Source organism: Marmota flaviventris, chromosome 3, assembly GCF_047511675.1.
Source record: "Marmota flaviventris isolate mMarFla1 chromosome 3, mMarFla1.hap1, whole genome shotgun sequence".
Classification (NCBI taxonomy): domain Eukaryota; kingdom Metazoa; phylum Chordata; class Mammalia; order Rodentia; family Sciuridae; genus Marmota; species Marmota flaviventris.
Window position 1 is genome coordinate 88,985,344 of NC_092500.1, and position 15,788 is coordinate 89,001,131.

Sequence of the window (15,788 nt, forward strand, 5' to 3'; positions counted from 1 at the left end):
GTGTTTTTTTTTTTAAGCATGGGCTTTGGCTTCATGTAAACTTAGGTTTGAGTGCTGGCACTGTCATTCAGTAACTGTGATTTTGGGCAGTTCAGCTGCTCTTCTCTCTTCTTAAGCACTCTTAATCCTCAAATTCTTTACCTATGAAACCGTGATGATAGTATTCCCTTTCGATGTGATTGCATTAATTAAAGAAAATTACATAAAATTTCTAGCACAAAGTTTGGTCATAATGGTAGCTAATATTTAAGTAGTTTTTACTATTCCAACCATTTTTTAGATATTAAAGGTAAAGGACATGGAGAAAAAATCAGCACATTTTCTATGGAAGAATAAACATTTTAATGTCCAAAGAATAGGGAGATCATATTTGTCATAGACTGTGAGTAGAAAGCAAAACATTTTGGATGCAGAGCCAAGAGCTGGGTCCTTCGTATTCAAGGAGCTGCTCTACCAGCTACAGCCTGCTTCCAAACTGCCTTTACATGAAGAGGAAATAAACTCCTGTCACTATTGGATATCTCCCTCAGCTAACCAGACCTAATTATAGATGACACATGCCAAGATTTTATTGGTAATAACCAATCCTAAGGCAAAGTAGCTGAAAGCAGGTAACTTCAACGAGATAGGCATAATGACAAATAGCAAAAGAAAGTGCCATAAAATCAAGAAAAGTCTGTACCCACATATTTAGTTGGAGCACATTATTTTCTTGGGAAAATATGGAAAATGGAACTGTTCACATTCCTTAGGAATAAAGTGGAGGTCCAGTAACACCCGACTAGTTAATACATGGATTCAGGTATTTTGTAAGTTATCCAAAATGTGAAAACTACATATTGATTCAGATCATGATGTTAGAATTTAAAGTGATCTTTGCCCAACCTTATACCCCCGAGTACTTTGGTGAATCAATGGTTTAATACAAACAAACAAAACAGGGTGGGATTTACTGGTGCACCTACCTGAAAAATCAAGGAATAGTACTGACATTAAGCAAGATTATTTTGAAGGACAAAGAAATGTCATCAGAATTAGGGAGTTTTTCCTGACCTAACTCTTCTTTGTGTGTATATTTATTTAACTCTTGGGTTTCACTGATGGTAAATTGTTTATAGCAGCTCCGGGGTCATATCCTCACTGGTTTAGAACTAATTTCTATTGCCTGCTTTGGAATTCCAGAAAATATCTCACTGCATCTTATTGGCTGTCATGGAATAAAAGGCATGTCTCTGAGCTCCTGTGTCTTGGAAGATGTAGTGATCTCATTGATAAGTAACTTGTTTTTTCTTAAGGCAAAGTGAACTGAGTGGTGGAAGGGATGGGTCCCAGAAGAATTTTAAGGTATCCTCTTCAGACATAAGGAAAAAAAAATTTTTGAGGTGATAAAACAACAAAACCAACAAATGTCTTCTATCTTGGCTGAACTGGAACCAAAATTCTCAAATCCTGACACCCAATTTGCATCTCCTTTCTTCCTTCCTTCCTTTCTTCTTAAATGGTACTGGGGACTGAACCAAGGCACATTCTACCACTAATCTGTAATCTGGGCTTTTAAATTTTTTTTTTTTGTAAGAGACTTTTTGCTGAGACTGACTTTGAGTTTGCAATCCTCTTGCCTCAGTCTCGCAAGTCACTAGGATTACAGGCTACGCCACCACACCAGGTCTTTCTATTAAGACACTTTTCTATTACTGTATTACTGTTCCTCAGCAGCTACCTACTAAATTCTTTCTGTTATATCTGGATTCTGTCTTGGTGAAAATTTTCAGGTAGAATGAAGATCTTTTGGAGGAAAAGACTTTTATTCTGGTGTTGGCTCAATCTGATTCTTATTATTCAAGCTCCCACATAGAAATATTAGTCTGCATTAACAAACTGAGCCCAGTGGGAAGCAAGAATGCCTTACCTGGTTTTGGAACACTGGTTTCTGCGGGAACAAAGTTAAAGAAGTATCTGTCACAGGAAGCCATAACACATTAAATCTGCCAAATACAAATGTTTATTGAGTACCTGGTATAAGTAATTCTTCTAGCTGCTATGATAGTTCCTATCTTCAGGGAAACAAAACATAAACAAGCACAATCAGAAAAATGAGAAATTATACCCCATTTATGTGTGATACATGAAAGTGCACAGATGCATTCTACTGTCGCGTATAACTAATTCAAACAAATTTAAAAATTTATAAAGAAAGAAAATTTCAATTCATATCGCAAGCAATGGGTGAGCTGCCTTTTTGTGTAAAGACTTATTAGAAATTGATACTGGAAATATGGAGAAAAAATTAAAGAGATGTGAATAGATAACATCATTAAGAACCAAATTGAAGCCCAGGGCTGAGGTGCATGCCTGTAATCCCAGTGGCTCTGGAGACTGAGGCAGGAGGATTGCAAGTTCAAAGCCAGCCTCAGCAAGGGCTAGACACTAAGCAACTCAGTGAGACCCTGCCTCTAAATAAAATACAAAATAGGCCTGGGGATATGGCTCAGTGGTGGAGTGTCCTGAGTTCAATCCCTGGTGCCCCCCTACCCCAAATAAAATAGAACCAAAAGAATTGCTGTTTTAACAATTGAAAAAATAAATTCATTTACAAATGTATATTAAAAGTATATGTAAGTAATTTACCAGTGTAAATTAAAATTAAAGTTTCTCTCACCTAAAAGGAAAAATCCAAATGTTGGTAACACATTCTATTATTCATGGGGAAATGGAACTCATAGATTGCTGGAAGGAGTATGGGTTGGCATAATCCTATGGAGGGCAATTTAGCAATATCTACCGAAATGAAAAGTGTATGCTCTTTTACTCAGTTTCATTTTGGGGAATTAACCTGCATTCTAGCAAAAGAACAGCATGATGTAGTCAGTATGTGCTGTTTTATAATAGCAAAAGATAAAAACTGAAATGTCCACATAAGATTTTTCTATTCATTCAGTAGAATAGGGTTCCATTATATAAAAGAATGAGCAAGCTCTCTACATATCAATACAGAAAGATGTAGAAATAGTTTCAGGGATAAAAAATGTATTTTTTTTAGTTGTAGATAGACACAATACCTTTATTTTGTTTATTAATTTTTATGTGGTGCCGAGGATCGAACCCAGTGCCTCAGACACGCTAGGTGAGTGCTTTGTCACTGAGCCACAACCCCAGCTCAGAAAAAGTATATTTTTATCTGATTGTGTATATATTAAGAAATTAAAAAGCTATAGCTGGGCATGATGGCACACTCCTGCAATCCCAGCTATTTGGGGAGACTGATGCAGGAGGATTGTACATTCAAGGTCAGCCTGTGTGCCAGAAAGAACGAAATTTAAAAACATAAAAAATAAAAGGAAAGAGGAAGCAAACAGGCAAGCTAGATTGAGTATAAGGCTACAAAAATGTCTATGAATCTTTAAAGTTCAGGGGGTGGTGTTTGGGAAAAGGGAAAGTGCTAAGCCTTGGACAGATAAAAGAGAGAATTTAAAGGTGTTATTTTTGTAGTTTATGGTTTTTGAACTAGGTGAACATATTGTTTATTTATTCTTTTTTAATGAAACAAGAAATGTTAGAAATTCCTTTCCAAGTCATTAAGTATGACATGAGAGTAGTAGGTCAGATGGTGGAATGAGATGAACATCATGACCCTAGGTTCAGGTATGACTGCATATACGGTACAACTCTATTGGGTACAACCAGAGAAAGGAAAAGTTGTGCTCCATTTGTGTACAATGAATCAAAATGCATTCTGCTGTCATGTATAACTAATTAGAACACATTTTTAAAAAGTCAATAATAATTGCAAGGGCATTATAATATTCAGAAATTCTGAGAAATTAATATTATCTTCTTGTTTCTTTTTTTCAGCCTTCTACCTTAGAAAAACAACAACTTTTTTCTTTTATAATGTGCTTTTTACAAACATTCTTAAAGTTCTAGTGATGATTGATTCCTTCATTCTTGTCCAGATGATGAAATAAAACTACCTATGACAATTCAGTCATGAGATTTTTAAGAGCTGTTTGTTAGAGTTTATAGTAATCAGAGCTCACAAAAATTTTCAAGGTTAAGTGAGTAATTTTCTCTTTGGGAAATTTTGAAATTCCACTAAATGTTACACTTTATAAAGTGTTTTCATTATATAACACATAATAAGCATTAATTAATAGCAAATAATTCTGTTCCCCTTTTCAAGCCCACAGAACAGGCGCTATCTGAATAGACACAAGGTAAACTGAATGTAGCATTGAGGTGGACATTTCCTTATTTCTAGATTACTATCTTGAAACCCATAGAAGCTGATGATGGAAGAACTATCATTTCCTTTAAATGTCCTACACTTAAATATCCTGTGCCCATATCATTAAGGACAGGTTTACAATGTCAAAACCAATACATTTAACTTGCATCCCTAAAAGACAGATTTAATTAAATTTATTTTAATACAACCAAGAAATTTTATTACTAGGGATAGGAGAAGAACAGACACACAGTTGGTGAGATTATTCTGAGATGAATCTGTGTTCAGGTAAAAACAACTTTCCAGGAAATGTAGAAAGCCTAGAGGTTACAAAGGGTTAAATAACACAGTACATTTTTCTCCCAAAGGGGAAAAATCAATCAAAAGGTGATGACATCTTGCTTCCCAAGTTCTCTCTTGTTTGCTCTATTGACATGGAACTAGGCACCCACATTACAAAACACTGATGGTTGCCAGGCACGTCCTCTGAGCTGTGAGGAACTAGATGACTAGCCTGGACATCATGCCTCACACCTGACACCAGGCAGCTGGCGCTTTCAATTCATGCTGAAGGCACAGTCATTTCTAATCAGTGACACAATTCAAAGAAAACAATGCATAAGATATTTTTAACTGTAGATAAAAATAACATAATATGTACTAGTCAAGGTCTTTGCAAGGAGACTACCTGAGCTGCTTATTTAATATTTAAAAATGTATTGTAATTTGTCTACCCCTAATACTAGTAAGCAGTCAGTAGGGAGGGAAGGTTGCACAATGCAGTCTTTGTAACAAATATTAGTTTGATTGCATTTTACAGAACATAGACTGATGTTAAAAGCCGGTGTTCAACCTAAATATTATATTTAGTTAATATCCATATAGATAAGAAAATATATTTTGTCTTTATGTTAATTTTGAATACTTTTTAAGCCCAATAATGCATTTGCATATTACCTTAAAAGTAAATGACTTTTAAATACTTTCTTAACTGCCTTGACTCATAAATATTAAGGCACTTAAATTTCAAAAATAAAAATGTTTTAGGGCATCCAAAACTCATTTAAAGATAAAAACAGGATCTACTAAAAAACTGATTTTTTTTATTTGTTCCAATTAGTTACACATGACAGTAGAATGTATTTTCATACATCATACATAAATGGAGTATAATTTCTCATTCTTCTGGTTGTACATGATGTAGAATCACACCAGTTGTGTAGTCATACATGTACATAGGGTAATAATGTCTGATTCATTCTAGTATCCTTCCTATCCCCATACTCCCTCTCCTATCTTCACTCCCCTCTGCCTAATTCAGAGTACCTCTATTTTTTCCTAGCCCCCTGCCCCCTTATTGTGAATTAGTATCCACATATCAGAGAAAATATTTGGCCTTTGATTTTTTGGAATTGGCTTATTTCTCTTAGCATTATATTCTCTAGCTCCATCCATTTACCTCAAATGCCATAATTTCATTCTTCTTTAAGGCTGAGTAATATTTCATTGTGTGTATATACCACATTTTTTGAATCCGTTCATCTGTTGAAGGGCATCTAGGTCGGTTCCGTATTTTGGCTACTATTAATTGAGCTGCTATAAACATTGATGTGGCTGTGTTACTGTATATGCTAATTTTCAGTCTTTTGGGTATAAACCAAGGAGTGGGATAACTGGGTCAAATGGAGTCTTGTTAAAGCAGTCAGTTCCTAAGCCAACATGGTGAAGATTTGGGCCTACTGTTTCTTCTATTAGGTGCAGGGTCTCTGTTCTAGTGCCTAAGTCTTTGATCCACTTTGAGTTTTGTGCATGGTGAGAGATAGGAGTTTAATTTCATTTTGTTACATATGGATTTCCAGTTTTCCCAGAACCATTTGTTAAGAGGTATCTTTTCTCCAATTAATGTTTTTGATGATTTTTTTTCTAGTATGAAATAACTATTTACATGGGTTTGTCTTTGTGTCATCTATTCTGTACCATTGGTCTACATGTCTGTTTGGTATCGATATAATGCTGGAGAAACTGATTTTTTAAAACATGATCACTGAAAATAGTATAAGACACATTATATCCTGTCTCATGTGGACTGATAGGAAGCATATTTTGCAGCATATTTTGAAGTCAATTCAGGGTGTAAAGAGTTTCAAGTGACAATATTCAGTTTTAACCTTATTCTTGGATATGCTTCATCTCTGCTGTTGTTTTCTTTTTTAACCCTACGTTCTCACTATCCTATGAATCATTGATGTCAGTGTTGAGAATCATGGCTCAAATCCTGTACTCCCAGCACTAAAGATTGAATACCTGATAACTGACAAGGCAAGCACAAAAGGTTTTATTTAAAGGATGGGGTGGGGAGGAGATCCTCTGCAGAGGATGGAGTCCAAGTTGGTGCCCAGGGGAGTAGGAGTGCCCTGCCCCTTTTATAGATATTAGATTTCTTTTTGTTCTCATGCCCTCTCTTCCCATCCAGCCTATTTGACCCAAAAGGTGGAATGATCCAAGGGCAGGAACAAACCCACCCAGGGGTAGGTGCAAGAAGGGAGCTACCCCAGGGCTACTCATTAACAACTCCTTGAAGAGAGAAACAATTCCCTGGAGGCAGGTAACCTTGGCAACAGGTTAGAGGAGGGGAAAGTGCTCTGGAGGTATTAGCATTTTATTTCCTTTGAATTAGTCCCTATCTTCCTGACCCAGTCATTCACTACTTACACTGACTGTCCTTCTGTCCCCCATCATTGAAATATTGTCTCACAAATGTAGACAATATCATATAAAACTACCCATGAAACAGCAACAGCCTACACCTTCAGACTTTTATGGAGTGCTGTGCTATGCCCTGTGCTGGAAGCTACAGTTTGAAGATAGAAACAATAGAGTTTCAGCTTCTTTGGACTTGGTGTAGAGGAGAAACAAATACAAACACTGAACTTCATTATAAAATGTGCTATGACAGGTGTACTTATAAATATGCCCATGGCAATCAAGGAGCATTAGGAGGATTACATAACAGAATCTATGGGGATGAAACTCAGGAAAGTCTTGTTCTAGGTGAAAGAGTCAGAGAATGAAAGAGCTGGCTAGGTATGGGATGATGGCAGACAGGCTATTCCTGGCAGCTGGAACAATATCAGCACTGGAAGAGAAGCAGGCCACAGCATGGTGCAGGGGCTTTGATGTCACTGGGGAACACTGGATTTGTGGTTCTGAGTGTTAGATGATAAAGTTGGATGGAGCAAGTGGCAGGTGCCCACTTCCACAGAGATCAGTCACTTTACAACATTGTGATGATAAAAAGATGAACAGGGACATCTCAAAATCTAGTGAATACTGACAACATTAGACTACTTCAACATTATTATTTTTCAAGCTTATTGGATTTCTGAAAAATATACTCATAGGAAACTCTGAAAGAAAAATATTCATTGACATACATATTTTATTATAAAACATAAATAATCTCTTCCTTAGTTCCTTAATCTGGGAATCAACTGCTCGACCCACAGTAGGTACATCATTAATACACTAACGAAGTCATTCTGAATATGCAGGTCCAGGCTAATCAAACCTTGGAAGTCCTTTAAAGACTTTCAAAGAGATTCCAAAATGTCAAAGCAAATGTGTGTTCTTCTAAATGTATCTAGTGACCTCTGCTGGAATATTTACTTATCAAGGAAACCAAATACAAGTTGTCTTCTTTTCTTTTCTTTCTTTTTTCCCCCCTAATTTGCCCTCTTGCCTCTTCCCATTGAAAGATAAGATTTTAGTGTGGGAGTGAAATTAGGAATCAGGGTCTTTTGAGCACCTTTTTCCTACCTTAGAGAAGTCCTGTCTCCCTTTCTGCCTCAACAGCTCTTATCTTTCTGCTGCCAACTCATTTATTTGTGCGTTTAGCATAAACCTTATAGGACAGTATTCAGGGATTTCGGAAGCAGAGAACTTTGCCTGATCCTCCTCCAAATCTGCAGAAATGACTGCCTTTCTCTGCACATACATATGGAAGAAGGCACTTCATCCAGAGAGCAAGGATAGATGAAAACATGGACATATTTCTTTTAGTTCTATTTATTTCCCTTCTCTTGACTCCAGGAGCAATTTTGAAAATAGCATTTGCCACTAAAAAGCAAAGAATTGGTGAAGAGTGACCTCATGTTGAGAATAACAAGATTAAAAAAAAAGTACAGAAGCCTGATGGGAGGTGTCATTAAGATATGATATGTTGCTGAAAATACTGGTACTTGATATTAAAAATAAGTCAAATGGGAACTAAGGACAAGGAATTTCAAAACATCACAATAACAAGAGTAGAATTATGCAAAACCTTATGATATGATTAAATTTGAAAACCGTTTTGATTTATCCTGTGCATGGTGTGCATATCTGTAATTCATGATTATTACAGAAAATTTGTAAAACACAAATAAACCAAAAAGACCACATAAATACTGGTCATAACCACTGTCACTTACAGACAATAACTGTAAGAGTTTTGGCACGTATCCTCCAAATTTTTTGTTCGTGTCTATTTTAGTCTTCTCTTCATATATACTTCATGACTACACACACACATGTTATTACAACATTGATTCAGACATACTACTTATGTTATCTTGTATCTTAGTTATTTTCATTTACCACATTATAAAATGTATTTATTAATCTTAGGTCATTTTCTTCCAAAGTGTTTAATATAATAAAGTACCAAACAGGTAACAAACATGTATAGTACAATATAAAAAAATTAAGAAAATTAGCCTCCCATTCCTCTCCATTGGTAACCAATGCCCTTTGGGGAAGGTTTTAATAGGCCACCATATGTTTTATAAATAAGGCTGAGCATTACTAAAGTGTTTGGCATAGTGCCAGGCACTACATTAATTCTCTAATGTAAATTATCTCATCCTCATTATAATAAGTAAACTAAAGCTTATATAAACATCTGCTCAAGGTTACATATCTGATAAGTGGCTGAATGGACGGTTCCAGACCAAGCACTTGCCACCTGGAACATACTGTAAATGAATAAATCACTCTTTTGGTGTATGTTGAATACTGTGAATCAGCTCTCCTGTGGCTTGTTCAATCCTGGAAAAACCAATCTCAAGGTTGTTGAGAGGAAGCACTGCAAACGCAAAGCTCTATCATGTCCCTGTCATCTCATCTCATTCCTCATCAACATGTCCTTCTGTTGGGCTTTATTGGAATTTGTGTTTGCAGAACACTCAGAAGTTAAGTCAACACGAACAAATAAATCATTATGTAAAAAAGTCTTTTCAACAACATAGCCTCATATCTCTATTATTTTAGTACTTGATTTTTTGATTAGCCATGTACCCTTTTTTTTCCCACAATTCAAACAAATGGATAATAAACTGTGTATGTATATTTACATTTGTAGACAAAGATAATCAAATATGTTGCTGAATCATGGAAGACATGTTTATTTTTCTTGATTTACATAAATTATTAATATAACATAATAAAATATGATTTTACCTATCTTGAGTCATTAAAACAGGCTTAAGTCAATTAGGCCAACTACATGGAGTGAGACTACAGACCCAATAAATGTTTCTAAAATAGTATTATAATAAGGAACAAATTATGCTTTGACAATGTACTTATAATTCTAACCTGAACATTATTTTGTATGAGCTTCAATTCTACTACTACATGGTATAATGTAAAAATACAGACTGCCAGGTAAATCTGTAAAGCAAGATGGTTCAAATTAAAGCATGCTGTGAATGTCCTTACTTTAGAAACAAAATTGTGTGTGTGTGTGTGTGTGTGTGTGTGTGAATATATTGATACAAATACACATACAAACACATGATAGAGCAAATATACGGCATTTATTGGCAATGTTATCCTAATGATATTTCTATTGTAACTTTTTTCCTGTATTTGAACATATTCCCATCCACATCCATTAAATTATTATTGTTATTAATATTTTTTTTGGCACTGGGGATGGAACTCAGGTGTGCTCAGCCATTGAGCTACATCTCTAGCCCTTTTTTATTTTAATTTTGAGACAGGGTCTTGCTAAGTTGCAGAGACTGTCTTCAAACTTGTGATCTTCCTGCCTCAACCTCCCAAGGTACTAAGATCATAGGTGTGTGAAACCACACTGGGATCATTGAATCATTCTTTATCAATTTGATCATATTTGTAAATATACAGTGTGACTAAAATTAATTTCTACTAGCTCATTTAACTGTGGACTGATAATCATTGACCAGTCAAAAATACATTTATTATATGCTATACCCAAAGACACACTGAGATTTATACTTTTGATATGGGGGGGGAATTTAAGTTATTAAGAAAGAGATAAACAAGAGCTATGCTTATCATCAAAATTAAATTTGTAAGTGTAGAAGGAAATAATCAGAAATAAATTTTTTTAAAGCTCTAGAAAAAAGTGTTAAAAAAGAAAGAATAGAGCCAGGCGCTGTGATGCACACCTGTAATCCCAGCGGCTTGGGAGGCTAAGGCAGGAGGATCTCAAGTTTAAAGCCAGCCTCAGCAAAGGTGAGTTGCTAAGCAACTCAGTGAGACCCTCTCTCTAAACAAAATAGGACTGGAGATGTGCCCCTGTGGTTGAGTGCTCTTGAGTTCAATCCCTGGTACCCGCTCCCCCTCAAAAAACAGGAAAGAAACAAAGAACAGAAAGCTAAAAGAATTTAAAACTGGAAACATATCTCAACCAGTTCTACATGTAGTCTGCAAACTTTATGAGTGAAATTGCTTTGCTAATATTGGATTGCTCTGGAAATGATGAAACAAGCCCTGGAGACAGTGTGAGTCTAGCTTGGTCAAAAGGACAAGGGCTAAAGGGCTGGATTTGTATCACGCTCAACCTGTCCCAGGAGGAGCCTGCTCAAGCCCTGAACAGCAGGATTTTACTCGAGATTGCTCTGGGTCATTTAGGTAGATAGTAGTAAGGGATAGTGTCCTCATTGGACAAAAAGATAAGCCCTCCTTCAATTGGGAGTTCTCTGGGAAGCACTGGAGATTTTGTTCTACTCATTTACTCTTTGAGTATCTACTAGAGCTTGATACCTACCAGCTCTAAACTTCCGTGTTTCTAAGTGCTCCTATCCAGGAATTGCAATTAATTGAAACAGGGAATCAATCAAGGGTTTTAGAAGACTGGAAGAAGAATGCTTCGAGGCCGATCATTATCTGTGACATCCCTAAGTGGGCTTCCTCAGTGGGAAGCTGAAAAACTTCCTGTGGAGGATTTACTGCTCTTTGAAGTTTCTTGGGAGGTGACCAATAAAGGTTTGTGCTGCTCCTGATGGTAACTATTTCTCAGGTTGCTGAAGAATATAGATTCAGATTTCATAGGTGATGCTTCAGTGATAATGCATGAGCAAGGGTGACATTTGATCTAATCTGTTTCAACAGACAGTGAAAACTTAAGACTTGTATATGTGTTGAAGAGGGAGTAAGTGAAAAAATTAGTCATTGCCAGAAAATGTGAATTCAAATAATAATTTTAAATCCATGTTACAATAAAATAAGAGTGAAAAGTTTGTTTTTTGTTGTTTTATGATTTTTTTTCATCAATAAAATCTTCATAAGTACTTTAAGTGCTTTTAAGTCCTTTATTTTGGGAAGTACCATATGAAGAAACTTAAACTCCTCATGCTATTAGCAATTGTATGAAACATTTCATAGCATTTCTAATAATTTAAGATTAGTTTTGAATTAAAGTTTTAATGTAAAAGCTGATCAGAAGACAAAATGCTGTACTGCTACTCAAAAGACTGAAAGTATTTTTCTTCAATGCTATGCATACATAGAAATTATAAAATAAGAAAGAAAATCAAATTGATCAAATAAAATAATTTTCTAATAAGATATAACCTGATTATGCTGGGTTGGAGAAGGCAACCTAGATTGGTTTTAATACTACAGGTACCTGTACAATTATCAAAGAACAATTCTTATAGATTGATAGATTCTAGTTAAAAATTGTTAAGACTATGAAGGAAAAAACATTATCTAACAGAGAAAAGATAATGGTTTTGAAGGCAGAATCCTTTAATATCATGAAGAAACAGGTCCAGAGATTGATGGGTAAATAGCAGTGACAAGCTGTATAATTTGAAGAAGCTGAAATGAAAACATGAATATGATACATGGCTTCTTCCTTTTGACTAGTTAGACCCAGAATAATCCCAAATTACGATTACACTTGGCTTCTGTTCTGATTTTTATCTTATGCCAACTGTTCAAAAATTGCATTTGTAAAATTCCTTAAATCAAAATTATCAATTAATTCTGCCTATGCAAAAGGGCATAGAATTCAGGTGAGAGAACAAGGTCCAGTCTTCCTGGCTGCATTGAGAAGGAGCAAGGAGAAAAGGGACTTTACTGTACAGTAGAGAAGTATCTTACAAGTAGATCTTTCCAATGTTCTTTTTCCTGTCACAGTTTTTTTTTTCTGCCCAGTTTTTATTTTATTTTATTTTTATTGTGAGCAAACAAGTTTTATTTTGCAAAATATTATGTAATATGAACTCCACTGCAAAAGAAGGGAATAAATTAATTTTAATTATGTAATCCAGAGGAAAAGGAACAGGTCGAATGAAGGTCCTGGATCTAATGGATCTCATATATATATATATATATATATATATATATATATATATATATATATATATATCACCCAATATCAGCTAAAAGAAAACAGAAACCACATGAAAAACTGTTCCTTTTTGCCCAGTTTTTAAAAATGGCCAAGGTTTCTGGCATAGAGCCACCCTACAATACATGAATCCCAGGGCATACCTTGAAATGAAGATTTCCTCAGTGGAGTAAGCAAGAGCTCAAGGACATAGCTCCTTGGTGGAAAAAATTGGGGTGAGCGGTTCTTAGCAAACAGAGTCAGCCCAGACGACCTCAGCCCAGTGCCCACACTTTAGCAAGCCCCCTTTCTTTCCTTGTTTGCTCTCCATTTATCAAACATTAATGGAACTAATGAAAACTTATCCCATGGGTCTTAAATCCCAATCATGTGCATGCTGATTTCAGTCTTGATATTTTTAATATCTCTCTCAGACTGATTTTGTCAAAAATTTTAATAGAGACGTACAATGATTCCATTCATCCCTGACAATATAAATTTGCTTTGAACTTGACTTTCCTGCAGTTTATAGCCACAGCTTGAGGCATCTTAGAGATTATAAATCCAACCCTTCTATGTAATACACAAAATAGATATATAGAGGCATTAAATGAACAAGCAAACGGAAGACAAAGGACTAAGATGTAGGTTTCTTCCCAGTCTGATTCCCCATTTTTTACTGCTACATAAGAATTAAATTTTGAGATCTCTACTGTCTAAGGATATGTCCTATAGATGAAAAAGCTCTGACTTGCAGTCAAATGTTAGAGACCTCTGAATAATAAAAAAACCCTCTTGAACTATCTCAGTATCAGATTATTCATGAATAAAATGAAAATATGTTTGAGTCATCTTACAATGTTCTGTGGCAAACAAGGAAGTTTTTTCATAACAAAGAAAAAAAGGGTTTTTTAGAGAGGAACAAAATTTCTCACTACCAGTTCTTTGCCAGTGAGTTATGGAAATGTTTAAAGTATAACTAACAAAGGAGTCACAATTAAACTATTGGTTGTTAATAATAACATCCAAATAACCTTTCAGTGGTTCATATTAACCTTAAATTTATTGCTTTTATTAATTATCCATTTTTTGTTATTATCCATTCAAAAAAGATTTATCAAGTATCTGTTAGGTGTCAAGCAATAAAAGACTAAAGAGACAGAATTTAACAAAATAGAATTGAGCTGGGCAGGGTAGCACACTCCCATAATCCCAGTGGCTTGGGAGGCTGAGGCAAGAGGATCTCGAGTTCAAAGCCAGCCTCAGCAAAAGCAAGGTGCGAAGCAATTCAGTGAGACCCTGTCTCTAAATAAAATACAAATAGGGCTGGGAATGTGGCTCCATGGTTGAATGCCCTTGAGTTCAATCTCTGGTACCCTAAACAAACAAACAAACAAACAAAAACAGAATTGATTTCCAATCTTTCAGCATTTATAGACTTGCAGGAAGATTGACATTGAACATGTAGCTATAGACACATGCAGTAGTTTCAGGGTTAGAGAGAAAGGTGCTTGAAGATTATGTGTGGTGCTATTGGTTGTGGCTGTGGTGGGATTCTTAATTGAGTTTTGTGGTTTGTGGAGAACCTCTCTAATGAAGAGACATTTGAGTTGATATTTAAGTTTGAACTGCTGTGGGGCAAATATGACAGAGGAGGCAATAAAGATAGAGAGTTCTATGTGAGAGACCTACACAGGCTGAGATGCATTGGTACACATGCCAAGATGCAGAAGTGTGCCCTCTTCAGAGATCTCAGTGCAGCTCAGAGAGGGAAGAGGAAGGAATATGAAGGAAGACAGGAGAAACCTTCTGGGGCTAGATTGTGAAGCTCCTGATGAATTATTATCTTTAAGGATAATAAATTTATCTTCAATCCATGAAAAATAAACAGAGCCATTAACTTCTAAATAGTGGGAAGTGCTAAATATCTGATGTGTTTTTGAAAAAGTACTGTTAAGAATTGGGAGCAAAGAATAGCAGAAAAGTTGCACTGCCTAAGATGGGAAGTTTTCTCCAAATGTTGTGGGGTGGGGGGAGTTTACTTTCTCTCTCTTTGCTCAGGCCTTATTACAATCATTTCTTCTCCACAGACTTTCCCCAAACATTTCCAACTATAGTCAGATTATCATGTTGAAGATTTTGGATCATAAAGAATTTCATGAAATCTGTCACAAATAAAACGAAACTAAGAGGTATAAAGACTTTTGAAATTTAATCCTAAAATAAAAGCTTTCTTCTCAAAACAGACCAGACACAAATTGTTTAGTCCCAAGTCAGCATGTTACTGGACATAATACCTTTACCTGCTGCCTCCTCAAACTGGAAATCACAGCTCTAGGTCACATGGCACAAGGGCACATGAACAAACTCAAAACTTGTAGTCAAATGGCCTGGTAGAAACCCAGTATAACCACAAGTTTACTCTTCTGAGGGAGGCATTCTGTCGGAGAGAACCTTGATATACATGGGCCTCAAGGAGCCTGTGAACTTTTAGAAATTGTATCTGAAAAGATGTGTGCATATATTTTTTAAGAGTGTTTTTTTTTTGAGAAGACTACATACTTTTGTAAGTAGAGATCTACAGAGATTTCTGATTGATGTAGGAATCATGATTCATATGAAATATGTCTATATAGGTTCTATATTGCCCATTTTTAAATTGGATTTTTCTTTTTTGCTAGTGTGTTGTTTGTGCTCCTTATATATTTTTATCTTAATCCCTTACTAGGTTGTATAGTTTGCAAATATTTTCTCCCATTCTGTGGGTTGTCTTGTTATTCTGTTCTTTTTCTTTGCTTTGCAGAAGATTTGCACAAATGTAATAAAATCACATTTGTCTAATTTCACTATGTTGTATCCACAAATCCTTGCCTATTCCAATGTCCTGAAAAGTTTCTCCTATTTTCTACTAGTGGTTTCATA

At 35.5% G+C, this 15,788-nt stretch overlaps 1 protein-coding gene across 1 annotated transcript in view; it reads left to right on the forward strand.

Moving 5' to 3' along the window:
- The first annotated feature begins 11,383 nt into the window (after window positions 1–11,383).
- Window positions 11,384–15,788, forward strand: part of Gys2 (glycogen synthase 2) — a 52,024-nt gene continuing 47,619 nt past the window's right edge. The window contains exon 1 of the mRNA XM_027934194.2: window positions 11,384–11,515. Within this exon, the coding sequence (XP_027789995.1) occupies window positions 11,395–11,515 (121 nt within the window). The 5' untranslated portion in view covers window positions 11,384–11,394. The remainder of the gene's footprint in view (window positions 11,516–15,788) is intronic.